This window comes from Eucyclogobius newberryi, unplaced genomic scaffold (genome assembly GCF_026437365.1).
Source record: "Eucyclogobius newberryi isolate DKJ021-1_F unplaced genomic scaffold, fEucNew1.0.hap1 SCAF_3, whole genome shotgun sequence".
In the NCBI taxonomy this organism is placed as follows: Eukaryota; Metazoa; Chordata; class Actinopteri; order Gobiiformes; family Gobiidae; genus Eucyclogobius; species Eucyclogobius newberryi.
In genome coordinates, this window is record NW_027315945.1 from 29641165 (window position 1) to 29665413 (window position 24249).

General features: G+C 41.7%; 1 protein-coding gene across 1 annotated transcript; it reads right to left on the minus strand.

Annotated features, from left to right (window-relative positions):
* Positions 1-218: 218 nt before the first annotated feature.
* tuft1a (tuftelin 1a) lies at positions 219-18916 on the minus strand. The gene is made up of 12 exons (XM_072460195.1): positions 18781-18916; positions 8765-8833; positions 6772-6873; positions 5933-6019; positions 5545-5595; positions 5199-5273; positions 3315-3425; positions 2622-2845; positions 1649-1754; positions 1471-1554; positions 654-748; positions 219-307 (listed from the first exon to the last, which is right to left on the minus strand). The coding sequence occupies exons 1-12, from the start codon at positions 18838-18840 to the stop codon at positions 235-237; spliced, it is 1137 nt and encodes a 378-aa protein (XP_072316296.1). The 5' UTR covers positions 18841-18916; the 3' UTR covers positions 219-234.
* Between the last annotated feature and the right edge of the window lie 5333 nt (positions 18917-24249).

The window sequence follows — 24249 nt, forward strand, 5'->3', positions numbered from 1 at the left end:
GCTAGTTTTTGTTTCATGTGGATTTAAGTAATTACACAGCGATATTAACCATAACCAGGGGATAATATCAACATTTTGTCATGTTTTAACGGGCAAATTCTGACCCGAACTAATGTCAGACACGTTATTTCCTTTTGAGCCGCAGCGACACACAACAAGCTCATATATTCACAGACTGAGGATAAAGAACGGAGTAGTTTATAATACGATCTTTTCACGACTTCATTGTTCACTTCATGACTTGATTTCGATGACTTTGATGAACGGGAGAGGTTTGTTGGACGAGGTGTTTGGCTTGATTGGTTTGCTGTAAAGGAGAAGAAGAAAAAACATGAAATTAGTTACAATTATTACTTTTTGTAAGAGATCAATTACAAATATTGTGCTGTCAAAAGTACAACTCTTATATACCGACTTATATAGGTGTTTGTGTGTTCTTTATTCTACACAGGGTTTTAAACATGAATCCCAAACATAAGTAAATACTACATTTTTAATTTATTTTTTAATTTATAACATGTCTTTTCTTCTTCAGGTTAAATTCAAGTTAAATTAAAACATTGTAAGATTTAGGTTTTTTTGTATCAATCAAAAACATGCTTGAATCTTGATGTTTTACGATCGTTTACCTGCTGATAATAGTTAATAGTTACCTGTAGACAATCTGTGGGTTGCGATCCGCCGACAAGTAGGAATTTGACCTTTGACCTCCCAGAAAGTAGTCCATCTGATCGTGCATCTCTCGGTTCTGCACGAAAACGAAGCAAGAGCACATTAAAGCAACAAGTAAAAATAGTTCAAAATTAGACGTTAACATCAACACCAAAGTATGTAATGTAATGTAAATATATGATTACGATTTACTGAATGATATGGTCGAAAAGCAGTTTTATTTTTGATTCTCTGCCTTTTTTTGCAGATATCATATTTTCCCTTTGTGTTTAATCCATCTCAAAGTGAGAAGCACAAGAAACAATAGTCTTTCTTTTCCAATGTGGACAACTTTAAAGCGAGCTAAAGAAAACACATTGGTTGAATGATTAAAAAAGTCCCCAAAATGGTGTTCTTAGCATTAGCAATGAGACTGAAACACAGGAGGCGCTACAGTTTCAATGCATATTCATATTAAAACTGCATTATGTAACATTCCTGCTGCCACCTGCTTGTCTCCATGGAGATGTTTGTGAAATGTTCCACAGTCCAGCCTCACATTGCTCTCAGTGTTTGATATTCTGACAATTTCCCCAGTATTCATTGGCATCGGAGCAGAAAAATAGAATTGTTTAAAATAAATATCTGTGGGTTTCAGAATGATAAATTAGGACTGTTTCCATAGCTATAAACAATTTACCCTAAAACAAATGATTGTGTCTTTTGAAAGTGAAAAAGTCCTCAAACTATAATGCATATCACAGAAAGATGAAACTCATGGATGGACATTACGTGACGATAAAAAACCTCAACACTCACTTCAGCCTCCAGAAACGCGACCTTCTCCTCGAGCTCTTTGATGACGCGGTCTCGTTCCTGGATCACCATGCGTGAGTTCTGGAGCTGTGGGCGAGAGTCAGAGTCAGCCACGAGCTCCGCACAAACACACAAACAAACACACAAACAAACACAAACAAACGCAACGCGGGCGCCTCACCTGCTCGATCATGTGTCGCACTTTCCTCTGCTGGCTCTTCAACATGTCGTCCAGATGGTGGATCTTCTCCTTCAGAATCGCCACCTCCTTCTCCAACTGCTCAGTCCTAAAAATACACGTTCTTTTAGCGCGCTACAATCAGAGACAATAAACTCTACAACAACAACAACAAGCTCGAGAATACATTTCATTCTTTATGATGCATTGCTCTGTTTTTGTGTGTTTTTTTTAATCAAAATTGGATCTTTTGTCACGATAAGAATATTTCCAAAGCAAAAACACAATGATGATTTCCTGAATATCGTATTTTCCGAACTATAAGTTGTACCTTTTTTCATAGTTTTGGCCGGGGTGCGTCTTATACTTATATTTATACTTATATACTTATACTCCGGAGCGACTTATATGTGATATTATTTGTTATTTTCACACTTGCAACTGCATTTCATACTCCAGTGTGACTTATATATGTTTTTTTCTTCTCTATTATGCATTTTTGGGCTGGTGCGACTTATACTTCGGAAAATATGGTATTTATTAATATGTGGTTCTAGAAAGGGCCAAATTCTGTCCTTTGTATATGATTTATTTCAGAATGAATACATGTTTCAATTTCAATACTATTTTTACTATCATTTAATATTTTTAATAAACTTAACGTTAGTATTTTACATTTTAAAACACACATTCTTGCCAGTAGAGGGCTTAAGAGTTGTGTGTAAAGGAAAATAAAGCCAACTCCAGATACATTTCAATAACAAAACTACATTATGAAACAGTTAAATGCAGAGTTAGGGTCACTTAGTATGATAGGTGGGATTTTTAAACATTACAACGTGTGAAAGTGTTTAAAACTAGCCTAAATAAAGACAATAACTGACATATAACTCCAAATATGTATTCGATAATGTGGAGTATCACAGTTTACAGCATTAGGCGCGTGACTGGATTGACTTGTCGTGTGTGAGCTGACCTTTGCACGTCCTTCTGGCCGCCCTCTCTGATCTGGCGTAACTCCAGCAGTTCCGCCTCCCTGTTGTGAATGGCCACCCTCAAGGTGGCGCTCTCCTGCTCCATTCCTCCCAGAAGCCTTTGCAGCTCATCCACTCGTCTGTCTTTTTGCTCGCTGTCCTCCTCTGCGCTCTTCAGCTGCTCCTCCTGGTGACTTAAACGCTCTCTCAGCTGGTTGCCTTCAGCCTAGGGGAAAAAAAAACACAATTAAAACAATATTATTATTCTTAGGTAGGAGGGGTTTACGATTCAGATTTTCTAACAAACCTTTTCTACCTTGAATGATGCATTACACTGACTCTAAATCATTTATATTCACAAAAAAGCTGCAGAACTGGTTGAAAAAATAGAATCAAAGAAACTTAACAGATGTAAATAAACCTTTCTTACTGTCTATTGCTATTTTCATTAATATGCACTGTCCCTAACAAATAAATAAATGAATAAACACATGCATGAATGAATAAATAAATACACAAATACATCAACTAAACTGTAATGTAATCTTCCAAATAAAGTGATATTTCTACACTGTTGTTTTGTGTTTAATTTTAGAATCCATTTGAAACTTGAATCTCAACCAAAGCATCTTTAGGTGCTTTTTTTTTAGCATATATCTGATGTAATGTACTGTGATGATTGGAGTGCTTTTTACCTGCAGCCTCTCTCTCTCCTCCTGGTGCTTCTTCTCTGCCTCCTGGAGCTGTGCATAAAAGCGTTTGCTCACTTCCCTCAGTTTGGCCCTCTCCGCTTCGTCCTCCATTTCCTAACAAGACAAAGTGCAGAGATACTTTGTGAGTGACGTCATCTTTAAAATGTTCTTTCTTGAAGAGAAGCCCCGTGGGTTTGGCTGTGTCCGTTTTAAAGGCGTGTCCGAGTGCGTCAGAGCCAGTCGGATCAAAACAAGCCTTCAATGATACAACACTACACAATGTGACTCATGAACACTATAATTAGTGCCAAACAACCGTGCGATGCAGCGTGTTGTCATGTTTTGATGCTGAAATGCAAATCGTAGTAGCTGCTGAAAGTGGGTGGGACTCAGACACTACAAAACCATTGGAGATATGTGGCAGTGCAGGAATGTGATGAACAATGGCCTGAACATAATGAAGCACAGCCAAAGAGAACAAAGTGTGCAGCTGCAGCGCTCCTGCACCCTCTAGTGCACCCTCGGGTGCCAGGAGTGCTTTTCACATAGTTAGAGCCAGATTCCTGACTCCAGGTTGTAAACTTAACACCTGGTACTGGACGAGTGAAAGGGAACGCTGTACAGAACACAACGTCTTCATGTTGTTGAGGATAAAGGTAACTGTAGTGATGACATTCAAACTGAGCACTCTGATGTAAGATAGAAATCCGTAAAGGTTTCACAGGTTTAGGGTTTCACAGTGTTACAAAGTGTTCCACAGGTTTAGGGTTTGGACCCGAAACTGAGGATGTCACAATATGAAATGTTAATGTTACGATTATTTTGAGAAGAAACATCCCAATGTTTTTCACGAGTATTCACAATTGTTGGCACAGTGACCAAACAACAGCCAAATGATTATTGTTGTCTGTTGACATTGACATTCTTACTGGAAACTAAACCCGAAGTAAACCAGCACTAGAACGGGACCAAACCCCGTCAGGACCACTGAAGAGGGATCACACCGGGACCAAAGCGGGATCACACCGGGACCAAAGCGGGATCACACCGGGACCAAAGCGGGATCACACCTGGACCAAAGCGGGATCCCACCGGGACCAAAGCGGGATCACACCGGGACCAAAGCGGGATCACCCCGGGACCAAAGCGGGATCACACCGGGACCAAAGCGGGATCACACCGGGACCAAAGCGGGATCACACCGGGACCAAAGCGGGATCACACCGGGACCAAAGCGGGATCACACCTGGACCAAAGCAGGATCCCACCGGGACCAAAGCGGGATCACACCTGGACCAAAGCGGGATCACACCTGGACCAAAGCAGGATCCCACTGGGACCAAAGCGGGATCACACCGGGACCAAAGCGGGATCACACCGGGACCAAAGCGGGATCACACCTGGACCAAAGCGGGATCACACCGGGACCAAAGCGGGATCCCACTGGGACCAAAGCGGGATCACACCGGGACCAAAGCGGGATCACACCTGGACCAAAGCAGGATCACACCGGGACCAAAGCAGGATCACACTAGGACCAAAGCGGGATCACACTAGGACCAAAGCGGGATCACACTAGGACCAAAGCGGGATCACATTAGGACCAAAGCGGGATCACACTAGGACCAAAGGGGATCACACTAGGACCAAAGCGGGATCACACTAGGACCAAAGCAGGATCACACTAGGACCAAAGCGGGATCACACTAGGACCAAAGCGGGATCACACTAGGACCAAAGCAGGATCACACTAGGACCAAAGCGGGATCACATTAGGACCAAAGCGGGATCACACCGGGACCAAAGCGGGATCACACCTGGACCAAAGCAGGATCACACCGGGACCAAAGCGGGATCGTGCGGATGTCGAGTAAAAGTGATTATTACCTGTGCACCATTTTGAGCTTCTGCCTTGGGTGCAGGCGACACGTTCTTTTTAAAGGGCGTCCTCCACCCGTTTGTCTAGACACACACACACACACACACACACACAGAAAGAGGAACCCGGTGAACAAAAGCGACACATTTCCATTCAATTTAACTCATTTGACTTTGAAACACACAAAATGATCTGCATTCCTCAACGAGCAACAATCCCAGGTCCATGCCCAGGTTCACAAACTAGCTCTGCCTTTATAAGATGCAGGGGAAATTCCATACAGCGCACACAGGATGTTAACGTGAACAATAGAAACGTGTCGACAAAAGGAGCCGCAGCACAAAATAGTCTCACCTTGTTTTTGGCCGCCATCTGCTCCCTCAGCGTCTTCAAGCTGTATCGCACCTGTCGGGGCAAACGAAAAAAGTCAGAAATGAATCATCTTGTCTTCTTTTAACACCTTTATTTTATCCTTCAATATCAGACGACACGTGGGTAAAAAGCGCTCGGTCTTTTACCTGAGCGTCGTCCGTTTAGAAGAGCAAAATGAGAGTTAGAAGCAGAGTTAGAGAAGCTGGAGGGTCTGTCACTGAGCAAAGAAAACACCGCCCAAACTTATATCAGCTGGGGTGAAAACAAGGGCGGAGGCGCAGTGGAAGGGGGAGAGGAGCGCGAAAAGTGATTAACGTGACGCAAAAGGCGGCTGTGAGGCGAGACCCCGGGGGCCCGTCCACATACTGACCTCCTGGATCTGCGAGACTTCATCGGACAACATCTTCAGGCTCTGCTGGTGCTTCTGCTGCTCCTGGCGACGCGCCTCCAGATACACCTACGACAGGGCGAGATAAACGGACGGATGAGACGGAGCAAGCGATGTCAAGTGGTTATTGTGAGAGAGAGAAAAAACGCCACGATTATGACAGAGAACTTGACTAAACAGCAGTGAAAGCTCTCGTTTTCGTTCTTTTTCATGCTCTGACATGTTACTTTTACTCAAGAAATGGAACTGTCTGAATGATAAATGAGTTACTGTGACAGCCAGATACAAACGTGCTGTAATTTATACATTTGGAGGCATTTTTTGGACTTAAGATTGAATTAAAAAAACTGCATTTTGCTTCTCAAATTGTCACGATTCTTCTGCTTTAGTTCTTGATTATATTGTGACAGGAATAATCTCTGTTATCAATTAACTGAGTAACATTTTCAACATTCCTACTTAAGATTTACAGTCAATCAATGCTCTGTCAGTAAAAGCATGTGATTTAGGACAGAATTTGGACTTTAAGGAAAGAAAAAAGCAATTTATTAATGTTAAATGGCAATGAGTAAAACTTTTTCTCATAATTAGGAAATTGAGCAGTTTTGACTTTGATTTTGAAAGAAAAATGAGCTTGATTAAAAAAAGTGCTTTCGTGGTTTGGGTATAAACGTAACAAGTATTAAGAGTAATGTGAATAATAAAAACATGAAATAAAGTGCACAACAGGGCCAGATATTTTGCCTGTAACGTAAATCATTTCAAAGATCCAATGATTCCTTTGAACAGCTTTTATTTTGAAAGATCTGTGTCTTTTTCACCTTGATGACCTCCACCTGCTCCTCTTTGGACTTGACGGGTTCAGGGGTCAGCGGCGTCCTGTCACTCGAAGGCTGCACCAGGGCAAAAGCGCGTCCGACAGGCTGACGGGGCAGAACAGAGGAGCAACTTGAGATGGAAATCGCCAAACAATAAGCGAACAAACACTGCTACACAAAGGAGGCCGCTTCCTCTGGCCTTTTATCCGGCGTCACACGACCACGAGAGAATCAGTCGTACAGCTGCGCGATACAAAAGGTCAAACTGTCCATAGAAAACATCCAATCCATGGGTCTAAGTCTGTACGAAATGTAGTTTAGACCTTTATAAAGATGTATTAGTAGTTTAGTAGTAGTATTCTGAACCTGATTTAGTAGTATTAGTAGTTTAGTAGTAGTATTCTGAACCTGATTTAGTAGTATTAGTAGTTTAGTAGTAGTATTCTGAACCTGATTTAGTAGTATTAGTAGTTTAGTAGTAATATTCTGAACCTGATTTAGTAGTATTAGTAGTTTAGTTGTAGTATTAGTAGTTTAGTAGTAGTATTCTGAACCTGATTTAGTAGTATTAGTAGTTTAGTAGTAGTATTAGTAGTTTAGTAGTAGTATTAGTAGTTTAGTAGTAGTATTCTGAACCTGCTTTAGTAGTATTAGTAGTTTAGTAGTAGTATTCTGAACCTGATTTAGTAGTATTAGTAGTTTAGTAGTAGTATTCTGAACCTGCTTTAGTAGTATTAGTAGTTTAGTTGTAGTATTAGTAGTTTAGTAGTAGTATTCTGAACCTGATTTAGTAGTATTAGTAGTTTAGTAGTAGTATTCTGAACCTGATGGAGTAGTATTAGTACTTTAGTAGTAGTATTCTGAACCTGATGGAGTAGTATTAGTAGTTTAGTAGTAGTATTCTGAACCTGCTTTAGTAGTATTAGTAGTTTAGTAGTAGTATTCTGAACCTGCTTTAGTAGTATTAGTAGTTTAGTAGTAGTATTCTGAACCAGCTTTAGAAGTATTAGTACTTTAGTAGTTTTGTTCTGAACCTGATTTGGATGATTTTGAAACATAAATTAAAAGGTAACGGAAACAGTCGGTCAATAACATGTTTGTTGCACTTTTGCCCAGATTGTCGAGCTGTAACATCACTAAACATCTGGCGTGTCTTTCACACGCCCTGGACAGAGGCGGGGCCAAAGGGGGCGGTGCTCGGAGCGTTATGTAACGGTGCTGTCCCGGTGGTCCTTGTTTGGTGCTGCTGCTGGACAGGACAATGGTTGCCTCGGGACGCACAGTGATGCAGAGCGTAAATGGAAACTAAAAGCTGCGCGGTGCCTTCTTGGGTCAAAGCGTTAGCCGTGCAGGAATGTAGACCCTTTACAGAGCAGCTCTTTAGATGTTTACTGCACATTTTGAATAACATTTTGGTTAAACTTGGGCAATCTCCACCTTCTATTCCTACTATTGTCTTACTGCTACTACTATGATTGTTTTATTCTTAAATTGTCTCCTAGTTTCTCAATGTTATATTTCTCTATTTATACACATTTACGGAAAGGTTTTCTGATGTTGTGATAATGTAAATATTGTCTCTACTACTACTACTACTACTACTACTACTACTACTACTACTACTACCACATGTATATATTTATGATGCTTTATTACTTTTTCAGGGAGGTTATTATTTACATTTCAGTACTAGCATGTAATGTTGTCTAGCATGTACTACTACTACTATTACTACTGTAATAGTAGTAATAGTAGTAGTAACTGTGATGAGAACTTAGAATTTTCAACTTGGACAAATTTTATGGATCCACAAGGGGAACAAGTAACTATATCAAAATACTTCTATATGGTCGTGTACTAAACGCAGACACTTAAATGACCTGCATGCAGCAACAGTCACAGCTTTAGTTGCACTGCTGCGTACACCAAACAAGCCAGAAACCCACAACAAACGAGCGCAACATGCAGCATCTTTCCTCCTCTGTTCTGTTCTCACCTTGTCCCGCTGGTGATGTCCGGACTGACTCTGGTCGTGCAGCGTGAGCCTCAGACTCCTGCAGCGGTCCTGAGGGTGAGAGGAGAGCGTCAGAATGAGCGCGATACACAAAGAGGACGCTGTGTGATGGAGGGTCCGGGTTATTTTTGAGGAGGAGAGATTGAGTCATGGAGCAGAGCGGCTTCTCTTTTTTTCACAGCGACACACACACATATATATAAATAGTTTGGGACGTCACAGGGACACAGGCGGGAACCCTCCAGCCAATTTAGAGAAGCGTCTGGATTTCTGGGAAAGAAAAGTGAAACAAGATGGGGGGATTTACCAGAGCAGCCGATGTTTAGAGAAGCCCCCCCCCCACGTTAAATCTAAGTAACAAAGCAGCAGAAGTGGGAAGAGATGCCAAATATGTGTCGTCAAGACTACTATTGTGGATAAAAAAGTGGGAAAAAGTATAAAATTGTGACTCAGATAAGAAAAAAATACAATAAATAACAAGTATGTTTTGACTTTGACTTTGACTGAAATATTGCCAATAGAAGTTATGTTCATATTCCATATAAGTGCAGTCTCATTTTATTGTGCTTAATTAAGAGTAAATATATTCTGTGTACTGTGTAACGGTTTGTAAGTAACATCTTATTTTCAGAATTGAAGGCACAGATGCTAATAATAGTGGATGAAAAGCTTTTGCTCCCTGTAGATCTGCACAAAATATAGTAGAGTGACCAAGTCTTTCACAAAAGCTTGACTTAAATAAAGCCTGAAACAAGTTAAAGTCAAAGTATGTGTAGCGAGTACATAAAGTACATAAAGAGTATTCCCAGCTCAACACGCAATAAAGATTACAATACTGCAATAATAACAATGAGTCACTTCCAACACAAAATAATAAACCTTCTCTCAAGTTGCTCTGATACAGCTCTAGTTCTAAATCTGTTCAGAAAAGGTCAACGTTTGTCCAGTTTATGGGCTTTTTTCCCCCCATAATCGATACTTGCTTATCCTACTTAGTTTCAATGGTTGTTCTAGTGTCAATAAGTCTCTAATTTCCATGACTTTTGACCCCCACTCGTTCCCAAACCGCCTGCGTCAGAAGCGAGGGAGTCGAACAGGAAACGTCTGGACTGGGAGTTTGTGTCTCTGAAGGGAAAGCTCCGGAACATGATGCAACAAACACATTGAGTTCTGTTTGCTTTTCCAGCGCGATAACTCTAGTGTCGTCCACATCCGAGCTGCGCGGGCAAACATTCGTTACCGAGGCGATTACTGGTCATGTGTCGCACGGGCCTTGTGGCGGTTAATGAGTAATCTTTGGTGGACGGGACGTTTGCCGGCGGATTTCAGCCACGTCGCACCGAGTTTGGCGTTTGGCATGAATAGATCCGGGGAGTCCAAACGCGATCGCGAAACATCGATGTAAACAACAACAACAACAACAATAACAACAACAACAAAAAATGAATAAGCGGCTTTATCCGTCGTTTTGACCTGGTGCGTGTGATTCTTGCTTTTAGTTATGCATATTTCCGTACGAGTCGAGCTTCAAATGCTTCCTGGATGTGTTACAAATGTGCACGGTGAACTTTATCTTGAATTCATAACCTATATTGCAAATCTAATAACAAGCACAAAAAACAACAACACACAGTTAGATTATTTCTCCAAATCTTGCAGAAAAAGGCAAAGTTAAGAAGGATCTCGGACTAACAAACCCTGACAATGTGATCTGTGTTACTTTATTATGCATTATTCTACTTTTGGAAACATATATTTAAACTAATAACAGAAATCAGATAAAGGTCAAACTGTCTGGATGTTTAAATACCAAAATATATTCATAACATGCTTAAAGTCTTTATCACAGCTGCACGATGTCACTTTTCTGGTGTGTATGTTGCATTTAGTCAATAACAGATAAAAAATACCATGACAAAACATCCATTATTATTAACTCTGTGTGAGCGGGGTCGCCCCTCCACAAATCTGACCTGTAACTTGGTTTGGGGGCTTCAAGTTGCAAATAGGGTTTGGAAAATCGTGATTCTTCAAGTCACAATTAAATCGTAAGAACTACAAAATACAAGTTAAATCTGAGTGTGAAACGCTTTTATATCCGGCCACTTAAGTCACATTAACTGGACTTTCTCGTTCATAAAGTTTGATTTCATAAAGACTAGACAAATGTTGATCTATTATTCAACTTAAATGAGAGTAACTTTATGATTTCACTGTTGTTTGGGGTCAACACATCGTGAATAATCAGTAAACGCGGTGTTTCTCCTCACAACAATCGCAACAGTCTGACACACGACAACTTTGAAACTAAAAAGCAGGTGACGCTGGGTAAAAACAGGAAAAGAAGAAGCAAACTCGCCGCAAACATTAAGTACAAAAGAGACGCTGATGCTCTCATTCCGCGTGGTGTTTGTCGTCGGGCGGAGTCCAACATAACGACCCGGGTCGCATCGTTTTGTGGACGGTTGCTGCGAGACTAATAAATGTTTACGAGGCCAGAGTGTGTTTGCAAACTGGCGTAACGCTGATACCACCCGAAGGCCCGAACGCAGCCGGTTGTGTAATGAAACGATAAAGGAGCGGGCGTGGTTATGGAAGTATTTATTTTACATCTGACCCAAAGGTCTTTGAGGTGTCGGGGAAGTGGAAGGAGCTGGAATAACACATTGTGGCGGGGGGTCCAGGGTATTGAAGGCCCCGCTCGCCCTGCTGTCCTCTCGGGTTACGTGCACCTGAAAGAGCTCTGAGGGGTCGGGAAAGCGGGGAGAACAGAAGCGGGGTTGTTTTACAGAGGAATTCATCACTATGCAACGCCACAAAGGCAAATCCACGACCGCTCGAGTATGCAGTCTGAACCAGCTTCAATAAGAGACTTTACTACAGATTATTGATGTTTATTTGAGTTGCTTTGACTGGTTTGGATTGACTTGGGCCTCGAAATGTTGATGTGTTTCAGCTGGATGTGAACTTTTATGACGATGCAGAGCCATTACTTTAGTTAAGGTTAGGAAACTCTAACCTTAACTAAAGTAAACTTAAACATACTTGACCGTAAAGGGAGTTTGAAAAACAAGCGACCGTGAGAGCTACAGCAGGAGCTGATTTAAAGCAGATGAACAGCCTCCACATTCCTCTGAAGGTATGTGGAGCTTCTGAACTCTCTCCTCCTCCTCCTCCTCCTCCTCCTCCTCCTCTTCCTCCCCCGTGTGGGATCTGGAGCGCAGATTTCTCTCTTCGCTCCAACCATCCTCAGAGTGAAGCGTTTCGTCGACAGGTGCGAGATGGTGGAGACTGAGGTTTCCGTAACACCAGACGTGACTCAGAACAGACTTGTTTTTGTAGCTTTTCCTCAAGGAGTGTGCAGTTCTCTAACAGGGATGTGCAGTTCCCTCGCACAGGGATGTGCAGTTCTCTTACAGGGATGTGCAGTTCCCTCGCACAGGGATGTGCAGTTCTCTTACAGGGATGTGCAGTTCCCTCGCACAGGGATGTGCAGTTCTCTTACAGGGATGTGCAGTTCTCTTACAGGGATGTGCAGTTCTCTTACAGGGATGTGCAGTTCCCTCGCACAGGGATGTGCAGTTCTCTTACAGGGATGTGCAGTTCCCTCGCACTGAGATGTGCAGTTCTCTTACAGGGATGTGCAGTTCCCTCGCACAGGGATGTGCAGTTCTCTTACAGGGATGTGCAGTTCTCTTACAGGGATGTGCAGTTCCCTCGCACAGGGATGTGCAGTTCTCTTACAGGGATGTGCAGTTCCCTCGCACAGGGATGTGCAGTTCTCTTACAGGGATGTGCAGTTCTCTTACAGGGATGTGCAGTTCTCTTACAGGGATGTGCAGTTCCCTCGCACAGGGATGTGCAGTTCCCTCGCACAGGGATGTGCAGTTCCCTCGCACAGGGATGTGCAGTTCCCTCGCACAGGGATGTGCAGGTCCCTCGCACAGGGATGTGCAGTTCCCTCGCACAGGGATGTGCAGTTCCCTCGGATGTGCAGTTCCCTCGCACAGGGATGTGCAGTTCCCTCGCACAGGGATGTGCAGTTCCCTCGCACTGGGATGTGCAGTTCCCTCGGATGTGCAGTTCCCTCGCACAGGGATGTGCAGTTCCCTCGCACTGGGATGTGCAGTTCTCTCGCACAGGGTTGTGCAGTCCCCTCGCACAGGGATGTGCAGTTCCCTCGGATGTGCAGTTCCCTCGCACAGGGATGTGCAGTTCCCTCGCACAGGGATGTGCAGTTCCCTCGCACAGGGATGTGCAGTTCCCTCGCACTGGGATGTGCAGTTCCCTCGCACAGGGATGTGCAGTTCCCTCGGATGTGCAGTTCCCTCGCACAGGGATGTGCAGTTCCCTCGCACTGGGATGTGCAGTTCCCTCGCACAGGGATGTGCAGTTCCCTCGCACAGGGATGTGCAGTTCCCTCGGATGTGCAGTTCCCTCGCACAGGGATGTGCAGTTCTCTCGCACAGGGATGTGCAGTTCTCTCGCACAGGGATGTGCAGTTCCCTAGCACAGGGATGTGCAGTTCCCTCGCACTGGGATGTGCAGTTCCCTCGCACTGGGATGTGCAGTTCCCTCGCACTGGGATGTGCAGTTCCCTCGCACTGGGATGTGCAGTTCCCTCGCACAGGGATGTGCAGTTCCCTCGGATGTGCAGTTCCCTCGCACAGGGATGTGCAGTTCCCTAGCACAGGGATGTGCAGTTCCCTAGCACAGGGATGTGCAGTTCTCTCGCACAGGGATGTGCAGTTCCCTCGCACTGGGATGTGCAGTTCCCTCGCACAGGGATGTGCAGTTCCCTCGCACTGGGATGTGCAGTTCCCTCGCACAGGGATGTGCAGTTCCCTCGCACAGGGATGTGCAGTTCCCTCGCACAGGGATGTGCAGTTCCCTCGCACAGGGATGTGCAGTTCCCTCGCACAGGGATCGTGACGTAACAAACAGCGTGCAGCTCGTGTTGATCTATAATGTGCAGTTCGTCAAATCAAGTGCATTCAAAGGCGCGACAGGTGCTTTTGAAGTATTTGCGACTTGTGCAACGTGTGAACTCAAACGCAAAGTCAAATGTAGTCTTTCTTCAATGTGGTCTTTGTTCAGGTGTAGTTTGTTCTTGACCTGGGAAAGTCATGGTTTGGTTCTGGTTTAGTCCTGATTTGGACTTGATTGCCTGATTTAAATCCTTTTTGGCGTGAGGGTGAGCAAGTTTAGTCCTAATTTAGTCCTGGTTTAGTCCTTGTTTGGAACTTGTTTGGTCCTAGTTTAGTCCTGGTTTAGCTTAGATGGCAATAGGAAAGACAAATATGCTCCGTTATGCTATTAACTGATTAACTGCCAAAACAGTTTCTATCACAGATCCTTTGTGGGAAAACTACTTTGCACTTGCTATTTTACTCCGCACACAACAACCTTAAATGCATTTAAAGCACAATCCAAGTTGAAAACACGTCGACTTTAACTGCACGGGAACAGCTATTTCGATTATAATATTACACCGGCATTCGGATCGAGTTGTGGGAACGACTCGTCTCTTTTGTTCACGCTCAATGCAAAACAGCTCCGGCTCTTTAATAACCAACATTCCAAATCAAACCAGTTCAACTTCCAGCGAACTCGTTCTCTCGTCTGGTTGAATATAAAACAATGTGAAGCATGTCGTAGTGTCACTTATTAAACTGCAGAGAACACACGGGCGACAAATGCCTGGAGTCGGAATTTTGGCTTCAGTTTTCCAGTCTAAACAAACTAATGCTTTATTACTGTAGCACGTTTAAAAAGCGCAGGTGACCACAGGGACAGTGCTAGTTTAAATAATACCACATAGAAATAAAATAAAACTACTGGGAGGAGGATCTTGGGACACAAACATCAACACAGAGACTGGTAAACAAAGAAAAAGCAGCTTAATCCGTCCAAACTTCAGCTCAGTTACTCCTTTCTGCTCGTGTGCAGGTAAAAATAATAAGTGGACAAATGAAAACAGGCGAGATTTAAGTCCCAGCAACAGCGTGTTGATTTAAAGGTGCCATGTGTAGCTTTAGTGGTTGTTTGTTTCCATGGAGATGTCATTGTTTTGCCTGGAATGTTCCACAGTATGGCATGAAACATATCTGTCTCGCATTTGTTCAATTACAGATGTTTTTATGGCTGAAATAAATACAACAAGCTATGTTTTTACTGTGAGCCTGAAGAAGGTACAGTCGGACTTCAATTGACCAAAATGTGACAAAAATGTGACAAAAATGTGACAAAATGGAACAAAAATGAGACAAAATTTGACCAAAATGTGACAAAAAAATTTAAAAAATGTGACAAAATGGAACAATGTGACAAAATGGAACAAAAACGTGACCAAATGGGACAAAAATGGGACCAAAATGGGACCAAAATGGGACAAAATGGAACAAAAGTGTTAAGGACTGTGTACAATGTTTGCATGTTCTCTCTCTGCGTCTTGTATCTATTCTGTATTCAATGTTTTCTCTAAAAAAAATAAGAAATGAAATAAGAAAAGAAACAACAAGGGGAAATAACATTCGGACTCAATTTAGAAATGGATAAATTTGACAGACTTTTTAATTTAGATGCCGTGACTTTGTTTCTCTGGGTGTTTTGCTTGTGTTCTTTTTTAGGTTTTCGCTCCCTGGTTGCGTTCTGTATCATTCTGTATCATTCTGTATCATTCTGTATCATTCTGTGTTCTGTAAACTGGATAAAAGTTCACTAATCATCCATGTCGCTTCTTCATTTCACAAACTTCCCTCTTCTTTATTTGATTCACTCCCTTGCTTCCGGTCATGATCACATCTAAACAAGCTGAACTGCAATAAACACAACGGTGGCAAATGCCTCGGTCTGACTTTTTGAGCTCCAGTTTTCCCAAAGAAGATTTAAACCCCGGTGTGAGGCGAGCGTTTTCCCGTCAGCGCCTGCGTTACCGTCGACGCTGACGCAACCGTCTGGAAACAGTCACCTGCCTTTTCCTCGGACGACGTCGCTGTCAGTGTCATGGCTTTGGATTTTACGAGACAATCCGACGTGCGAGACCTGATGCCCCCGCAGTGATTGAACATGTTTCTATGATGTCACACTGCTGACTGTGGAGAGGAGAATGTATGAGCTCATGCAACACCGAGAAATGCTGCCCGCCAAAACTGCATCGTAAAAGGTAAAAGCTGCACCTGAAGCTGTTAAAACAAAGTGTGGCTCGTTTTACGGTGATCCCATGACACAATCGCATGAAAAACAAGCGTATCGTGGCTTAAAAACAGGATTTGGCCTCATTATAATCATTTTAAAAGCTGATTAGTAAGGGATATTTCTGTAAGGGTTGATAAAACAAACAATTATTTATATTGCGCCTTGGATTAAAGTAATTATAGGTATAATCCTGCACTGGTTTAGTCCTGGTTTGCGTTTGGACTTGGTGAAGATCCTAAACGAGATTGGATTCTTATATTTCTGTAAAGATCTGAAAAGTGACATCCTTCTCTTGAGCCGTTATGATATAATAATGTCGTCTAATCTCTTTTATTGCACAGGATATGGTTTAGAGCCTGTGTGTTGTCTAGATGAGTGATTATTGTCTTTATCTTTGTCTTATTGTTGTTATATAACATCTTATTTATCGCGAGCTAGTTCTGGTGATACATGAACTCTTTTTTTTTTCACCTTTTTGGCTTAGTTCTTATTTAGTACTTGTGTAGTCTGACTTTAGTCTGACTTTTAGACCTGGTTTAGACCTGAAATTGTTCTGTTTAAAACCTGGTTTGGATCGTGTGGCTCGACAAACACCAGTCGGTGTTTAAAGTGCAAACTGTGGATTATTACATCAGTTTGTTGGTCATTTTGTCGCTCAAGCCGTTACATTTAACCCACAGTCGTCATCGCCACGTCCCAGATACTTCTCATATTTGAATAATGCCTCGTTTCATATGATGCAGCGTGAAACCTTTGACCTGGAACAGCAATCGCACGTGCAAAAGAGAGAAAAAGGGCCGTGTCTTTCTTGCCTATTGTATGAAGTGTATTAAAAGCACACACTTGTCTTCCGTGCCAGTGCTTTGCGTGCAGAGGTTTGACGTGCGCTTGTTTGAACTCCATTTGAGCAAATATCAGTTAGATTACTTTATGGCCTCGTGTCACATTCCTCGGCTTTATTATTCAGCACCATCGGCACAATAATCGGCACATATCGCGAGCCTAAGTGTGTTTTAAGTCTAGACTCAGAGATAGACTCCGGCGCGGGCTCATACGTTTGAATGGTAACCGTGGCGATAAGGGGAAAGTGTCATGTTTCCTCAGAATCTCGTAAAGTGCAGGTTAAATGTTTGCTCAGTGCAGAGATAATGATCGAGCTGCAGTTGAACACGCAAGAGAGTAGTATCCATTTGAAAGGAGGTTAATGTCAGGCTGATGATTTTACAGTTTGAATCAGTTGTTATGTTATGAAAATGAATATGTGTTTCGATTTGAACACAAGCAACTATTAATATCCTTTATTCACTTTCATTCAGCCACAGATTTAACTTTAAAGGCGCTGCACGATGTTGGAAAAGATTGCGATTCGGCTGTTAATTTGAATAAACTGTGTCGATTTGCAAGTCAAACTCTGTCAAAATAAAAGCTTAACATGGACAAAACCAAGAGTAAATCCAGGCTAATTTACCGTAGGAGTTTAGCGCAATAATACATCATAAAAACACACATTTGTATTTAAACCTGAACCGTCACGGTGTTTGTACGATATATTTAGCTTGTTGCGATATCTATACTTTTGCGACATATTGTGCAAATGTTATGTCACTTTTTTTGACATGACCCGCCACCTGCTCGTTCCCATGGAGTTGTAAAAGTTTTGCATATTGCACGGAATGGAAATAAACTTGTATTAATTCAAGGTAAAGCGACGATGTATCCATGGAGACCAGCACAGTGCAGTTTCCTCTACTTGAAATGTCACACAGGGTTTAAACTGACAGAATAATAACTATAAAGTCATGTCGCAGCGTTTGAATGTGAACTTTGCCTATCAAAACTGATAAACGCGAATCTGTTCTTTACGTTACAGTATGTTATTTAAATGTTGGTCAACAGGTTAAACGAAATGTGCTGCTAAATGGAAGCTTCCTACAATTACGGAGACGAGGGTAATCAGGATTAAGGTAAAAGCCATTGATCTTGACATCCTTCTGCTCGTTGCACTTTGGGAGTTTGAATGTGTCACAGTGCGATAAATAAGCCCCACGTGAAGAGCCACAGATGTTCCTCCTGCTGCACAGGGGCCCACCTGAGCACAGAGCCAAAGCCTTAAGCACAATGAGGCCCCAGACTTTAAAAAAAAAAAAAAACTGTGGCTGTCCGAGGTCAAAGGAAAGTGTGAAAATGCCACCGGCAGCAGAAGTTTAGACACTCAAAGAACTTTAAAGGCAGAAATACAGGCAATGCAACAGGTGTTTGTTGGTAAAACGCTGAATCCGACCAAATAAAAGATAAAAATAGACTACAATTGACATTATACATTCACACATTTTGCCTTTATCGATATGTCCCCAAAGTGACAAATGGACTGAAATGTACTCATGGGTTTCAGCTTCTTTAATGCAACATTTTGAGGACTTTTTCCAATTCAAAAGACACAATATTCTGTTCATTCTGAAAGCCATGGATAGACTATAACACTGTGATTAGTTATTTAAGCATGACTGTCATTTCGAGATGTCAAAATGAGTTCAACTAACATAAAAGAGAACAAATGGTTTATGTTTAAGCGCCTGAGGAAATTATTTTATATTAGCTTGCTTTGTTTTATTGGCACAAAACTAATTCACTTCCGAGTCTCCTGCATTCCACTCGCATTTAACTGAGCTATAATAAAGTTATAATGGGCAAATAAATCCACAACACGCCAACTTCATAACGTAACACACTGATTATTAAAACACATATAATATAACACGTATATTATCATTTATAAAGACATTTAACACATATAAACGTACCGCATACTCCTGATTCCGGATGTCCTCAAAGGTGCACAGACTCCTGCTTCCTCCGTTCATGTTTGAGAGTTATAAATAAGCAAAAACACGCGAAAAAACAAAGATAAATACAAATAAATAGACGTTAGGCTCAGCTCCTGCTTCCTTCACGCGCGCGCGGTCTGTCGCCTTTTACGCACGGGCTCGCGCTCCGTCTCTCACTCTCTCACTTTCCCATGACGTCAGCGCGCAGCCACGCCCCCCGCGCGCTCGGGCCTCATAAGGCGCAGAGCGGAGGGACTACGACAAAGTCTGAGGGGAGGAGGAACTTCTATAGGATACAATGACAAAGGCATCTCATGACCTCTTGGGCTTTGTCAAAGCACTGGAGGTCAAAGCACTGGAAGAACAACTTTTAGGACTACGACAAAGTCTGGGGAATAAAGTCTGGCGGTAATGCGACACTCAGATGCCAACCGCCATAAAACAACAACAACAACAACCATGGGGAGGAACCATGGGAGGAACCATGGGGAGGAACCATGGGGAGGAACCATGGGGAGGAACAGGGAGAGTCTGAGGCAGAAACTATTCAGAGGGAGTTGTTGTTGTTGCAGTGGTGATGATGATGAGGCCGCTAATGGTTTTGGAGGAGGCACGAAATAAAAAGACAGGTTTATAATTATTGCACCACGTGAATTTGATCATCGTTTGATCAAAGCCAGCGCTCAATTTACCTCTGAATGATTGATTTAAGTTGAGCGTCACGCCGCAGCCACGAAGCAACTGTCTCCACTTACAAAAGGATTTTTATGGAGTAAAATGTAGCTTAAAGTGTTTTTGTGCACCGTCAAAAGTGATGTACATATTATTAGAATGGCCTAATGACATATTAGTTTGACATATTAGACATATTGGTTTGCTATGCATTTTGAGAGAGAAGTAAGATGTTTTATTGACTTGTTAAATTGACGCTTAATATGTGCAACATTGACATTAATAACCATAATAAACTGTAAATTTGTTTTTCTAAAGCTGTTATATGCTGACACTATACAGAAATCTAGATGAATATTCAGATTTAAGTTATTTCCTAGCAGTCTGAAGATTCATTTGTAACATGCAAGAACTTAATTTTGTATATTTAGCTTTAATGCCATAAACAGGACAAATCCAGGTAAACAAGAACGTGCACATGTGACTAAATGTCTAGTTTGGAGTCTTCTTTCTTATATTGTATCTCACTTTGACCACGTTCTTGTGGGATGGAGCATAAAGGTGGCAGAATGGAGCACAGCCGGCTCAGATGGCACTGCCTGTCGCTCCGCTCTAATTGGATAAGACTTAGTTGGCATTAATGGCTGTGAGAGCCAAACTGCAGGTGACAAACAAGAGATCCCGTTACACAAATCTATATCTGCTGACAGGGCTGAGCACACACAGGGCTGAGGGCAAACTAGGGCTAAACCAGGACTAAACCAGGACTAAACCAGGACTAAACCAGGACTAAACCAGGATTAAACCAGGACTAAACCAGGACTAAACCAGGACTAAACCAGGACTAAACCAGGACTAAACCAGGGCTAAACCAGGACTAAACCAGGATTAAACCAGGACTAAACCAGGACTAAACCAGGACTAAACCAGGACTAAACCAGGGCTAAACCAGGACTAAACCAGGATTAAACCAGGACTAAACCAGGAATAAACCAGGACTGAAACACGACCAAACCGGGACTAAATTTGGAATTAACCAGGAGCAAATTACGGAAAAAGAATCTGCACGGCTGTGGATGTCCTCTTTTAGGAACAAACAGGTTTATTCGTTTTGGAAGTGTCTGTGTCTTTTTCCCTTTCGCTAAATTTGGACTACAACTGTGCTAAACTAAACCAGCTGTAAAACAGGCTTAAAGAAGGCCAAACCAGGTCTTAACCAGGATTAAACCAAAGCACAGCTAAAACTAAACTGGTTTTACCAAACCTGAATTAAGACAAGACTAAACTAAGAGTAAACTAGAATTAAACAACAGCAACATTAAGACCAACCAGTATAACCAAACCAGAATTAAACCAGGAGAAAACTAAAACTAAACTAGTATTAAACAAGAGCAAAATAAAGACTAAACCAGGAATAATCTGGTATTACCAAATTAGAATTAAACCAAGACTAAACTAGAATTAAACTAGAGCAAAATTAAGACCAAACTAGGATTAAACCAGTACCAAACCTGTAATGAACCAGTTTAAAACCAGGACTAAACCAGCTCAAATACAGGTGTGAACCAAGGCCTAAAATGGGTCTCAAAATGATGAATTTATCGTTTATGTTCAAGCCTAAATCAAGGTTAAATTAGCACTAAACCAGGTCTAAACCAGGCTAAACTAAGTCAAAACCAGGACTAAAATGATTCTAATCGTGTTTGGCTCCAGAGATTATTATTCTCTATGACTGACACTCCTAAACTAAAATGTCGTCATCTTTGCATCATTATTGATTTAACGTCTGGTGTTAGTCCCGCTCCCTTTGTCCCTTTGTGCAGTTGATTATTTGGTTATTTGGTTATTTGGGGCGACTCCCGGTGCACGTACGCTAAATAAAGGTAATCGTTATTGCAGCATCATGTGACCACGAGTCCAGCCGTAACGCAAGTCCCAAATATGTGTTTACGGCGAAGATCCCAGACCAGACGTCCTGATCCTCAGATTAGAGGGGTTTCAGCGTGAGACGGTGACTCAGGACGCTGCTATTCCAAACAAGGATGATGTGATGATGATATATAATGAAGCAAACAGAACTGTGAACTGGCCTATGGTGCCTCAAGTCAATACGTTACAGGTCAGAGGTCTCATGAAGTGGAATTCTTAATAAACGTGATAATACTCTGTCACTTCTCGTCTCTCTGAGCTCAGATCGTCTCTGAAAGCCCAGACACACAAAGTTCAGAGTTTTTGGACACAGGTTTTCTCTTTATAGATCACAAACCTAATATTAAAATGTTTGTATGCACTCGCTTTTTATAATTGAGACCCCTGAACTGTGCAGAGACGACCCCACTCGCAGAAAGAATGAATGTTTAACACATGTAACTGAATATATGCAACATAGATGAGTTAAATCTTAATCCCTTCAAGAAAAAGCACATCGTGTACCTTCAAATACTTCAAATACTTTCCCCGATGTGTTTTTGCTGCACTTGATATCACGTGCGTTTCAAATACATATTTTGCCTGTTACTTCAAAGAATGGACATAAATCATATCAGATGGTGGAGCTGATGATGCGACAATAATAAAGCAAAAATAACTCTGAACTGGTTAAATAAAAGGTGCAATGTAACTTTTCAGGTGGAGATTTGCTTGCTTTATGGCAAAATTTCATGCTGTTTATCGCATAAGAAAAGAGAATAATCCAAATTTAAACTCAAACTTGTTCCTAAAATGTATTGATTTAGTCTTGTATTGCAGTTGGTTGTGTTTTTTCCCACATATTTCCTCCGACCCCCGGGAAGTCTGAAGTTAAAGAGTAATCTGTGTTGAACTTGACCTCGGTGAAAACATGTCACACTCTGAGCTGACGTCGCAGGGAAAAGTTAAAGAAAGACAGAGAAAAACGCTGACGGTAAAACCAGGGCATAAGTCAACACAAAGCAGTTTATTTGTCATCTTTTATACACGTACAATCATAAAACAGCAGTCATGAAAACAACAATTATGAACGTAGAGTTGTCCATAATGTTTTATCACATAGTTTGATCATTTTCTGTCCATAATAATGCATATATGACATAAAAAACAACGCTTATCTACACATTTGAGACTGGACTGAAGACTATTTGCTTTTAAATAAGTTTTTTTTAATGATACGCATCTGTCAACTTGTTTTTCCATTGAATGTTTGTGGGCGGCGACATGAGCCATGAGATTATAATCATTTCCAAGCAATTAGGAGTGGATTTTTCAGTGTTTTCAAAGATTCTCAACATCAGTGAAGTGGCTCTAAAGCAATAAAAAAAGTCTAAGCCAGGATTGTAATTTGGACCTATAATTCTGTATATAATTTGGACCTAAACAGGACTAAACTGTAAATAAACCAAGTGCCAACCAGGATTCACATGTCCAAACCAGAACGACAACCAGATCAACTTAAATCAAGTCCAAAACACGATGAAACCAGGACTAAACCCAAACTAAACCGCAACTAAATTGAATATTAACGAGATGGAATTCAGTTTGACCAAAATGCTGCGTATTCGCTGCAGGTGACTGTACAATTGTGTTGCGCTGCATACTTCATGAACAGCTGTGACAATAAACGTAATAGTCAAAACACGACACGCCCAGCGCTTGACAAATCAGGCTTCTGTTGTAAAGTTGTAAAGGAAAACAGGATTCATCCAGAAACCTAATCCCTCCCATGGAAACTATGTCCAACTTTAAGAGCAGCCAAACAGGTCCAGTACCACATTTATCGTAGTATTTATGTAGGTTTGGTCTTGGAGGCGCAGTATGGAAAGTACAAGTGATGCGTTCTTTTGTTTTTGTGCAAGACGCCCACATTATACTGCACACTCAGGGATAAAACATATGCATAAAGCGATGAAATGTTGTGTTTTTCAATGGTCAAATGTCCCCAAAATGGCACCTACAAACAGGAAGCTGAAGCCCAGGAACAGACAAATGCTTTACGGCTACATTAATGTCGCGAAATCATTAGTTTGAAGTAACGTAAGCTTTACATCTTTACGGAGACGAGCGAGTGACATCACCAGGCCGAGAGGTCAGAGGTCGACTAAAATGTAATGTGGAATTCTTAATAAACGTCTACGTGCGGACACATTCAACCCTCAAATCAATGTCAAATATAAATTCCCCAAATAAATATAAATCAAACAGAAATTAATGTTAAATAAAATCATATGTTACAGTCACTGATGCAACATTTTTCTACTTTTTAAAAATGAGACCCTGAACTGTGCAGAGACGACCCCACTCAGGGAAATAATGAATGTTTAACACATATAACCGAATAAATGCAACATAGATGCGTTAAATCCAATCGCTAGAAGAAAAAGCACATCGTGTACCTTCAAATACTTCAAATACTTTCCCCAATATGTTTTTGCTTTGATATCGCGTGTGTTTCAAATGCATATTTTGCCTGTTACTTCAAAGAATGGACATAAATCATATCAGATGGTGGAGCCTCGGGGCGCTTTTAAGTTATGAAACGTATTTGGCCATAAAACATGTTTTATTGTTGAACTTTCAAAGCCGCGTGTGCACATTTTAGTGAGTGAGAAAATAAGTTATTTACAACGTTTTTATGATGAAATGTTGAACGACGGTGCTACAGGTCGTCAAATGTTAATGAGCTCTTTGCACAACGGCACTTGGCTAGCTCAGTGTTAGCATCTATCGCTAAGTCAGTCTAAAATAAATTAATATTATACGTATGTTTGACAGAGCTTATGTGAGAACCACGCTGAGGGA

What these genes read in the sequence shown, in the direction of transcription:
- tuft1a (XM_072460195.1), bottom strand. Translation starts at nt 18,840, where the DNA reads ATGAACGGAGGAAGCAGGAGTCTGTGCACCTTTGAGGACATCCGGAAT. An exon ending in TCCGGAATCAGGAGTATGCG is followed by an intron (nt 8,834 to 18,780) that starts GTACGTTTATAT and finishes TCTCACCCTCAG; the next exon opens with GACCGCTGCAGGAGTCTGAG. An exon ending in AAGTCTCGCAGATCCAGGAG is followed by an intron (nt 5,596 to 5,932) that starts GTCAGTATGTGG and finishes TTGCCCCGACAG; the next exon opens with GTGCGATACAGCTTGAAGAC.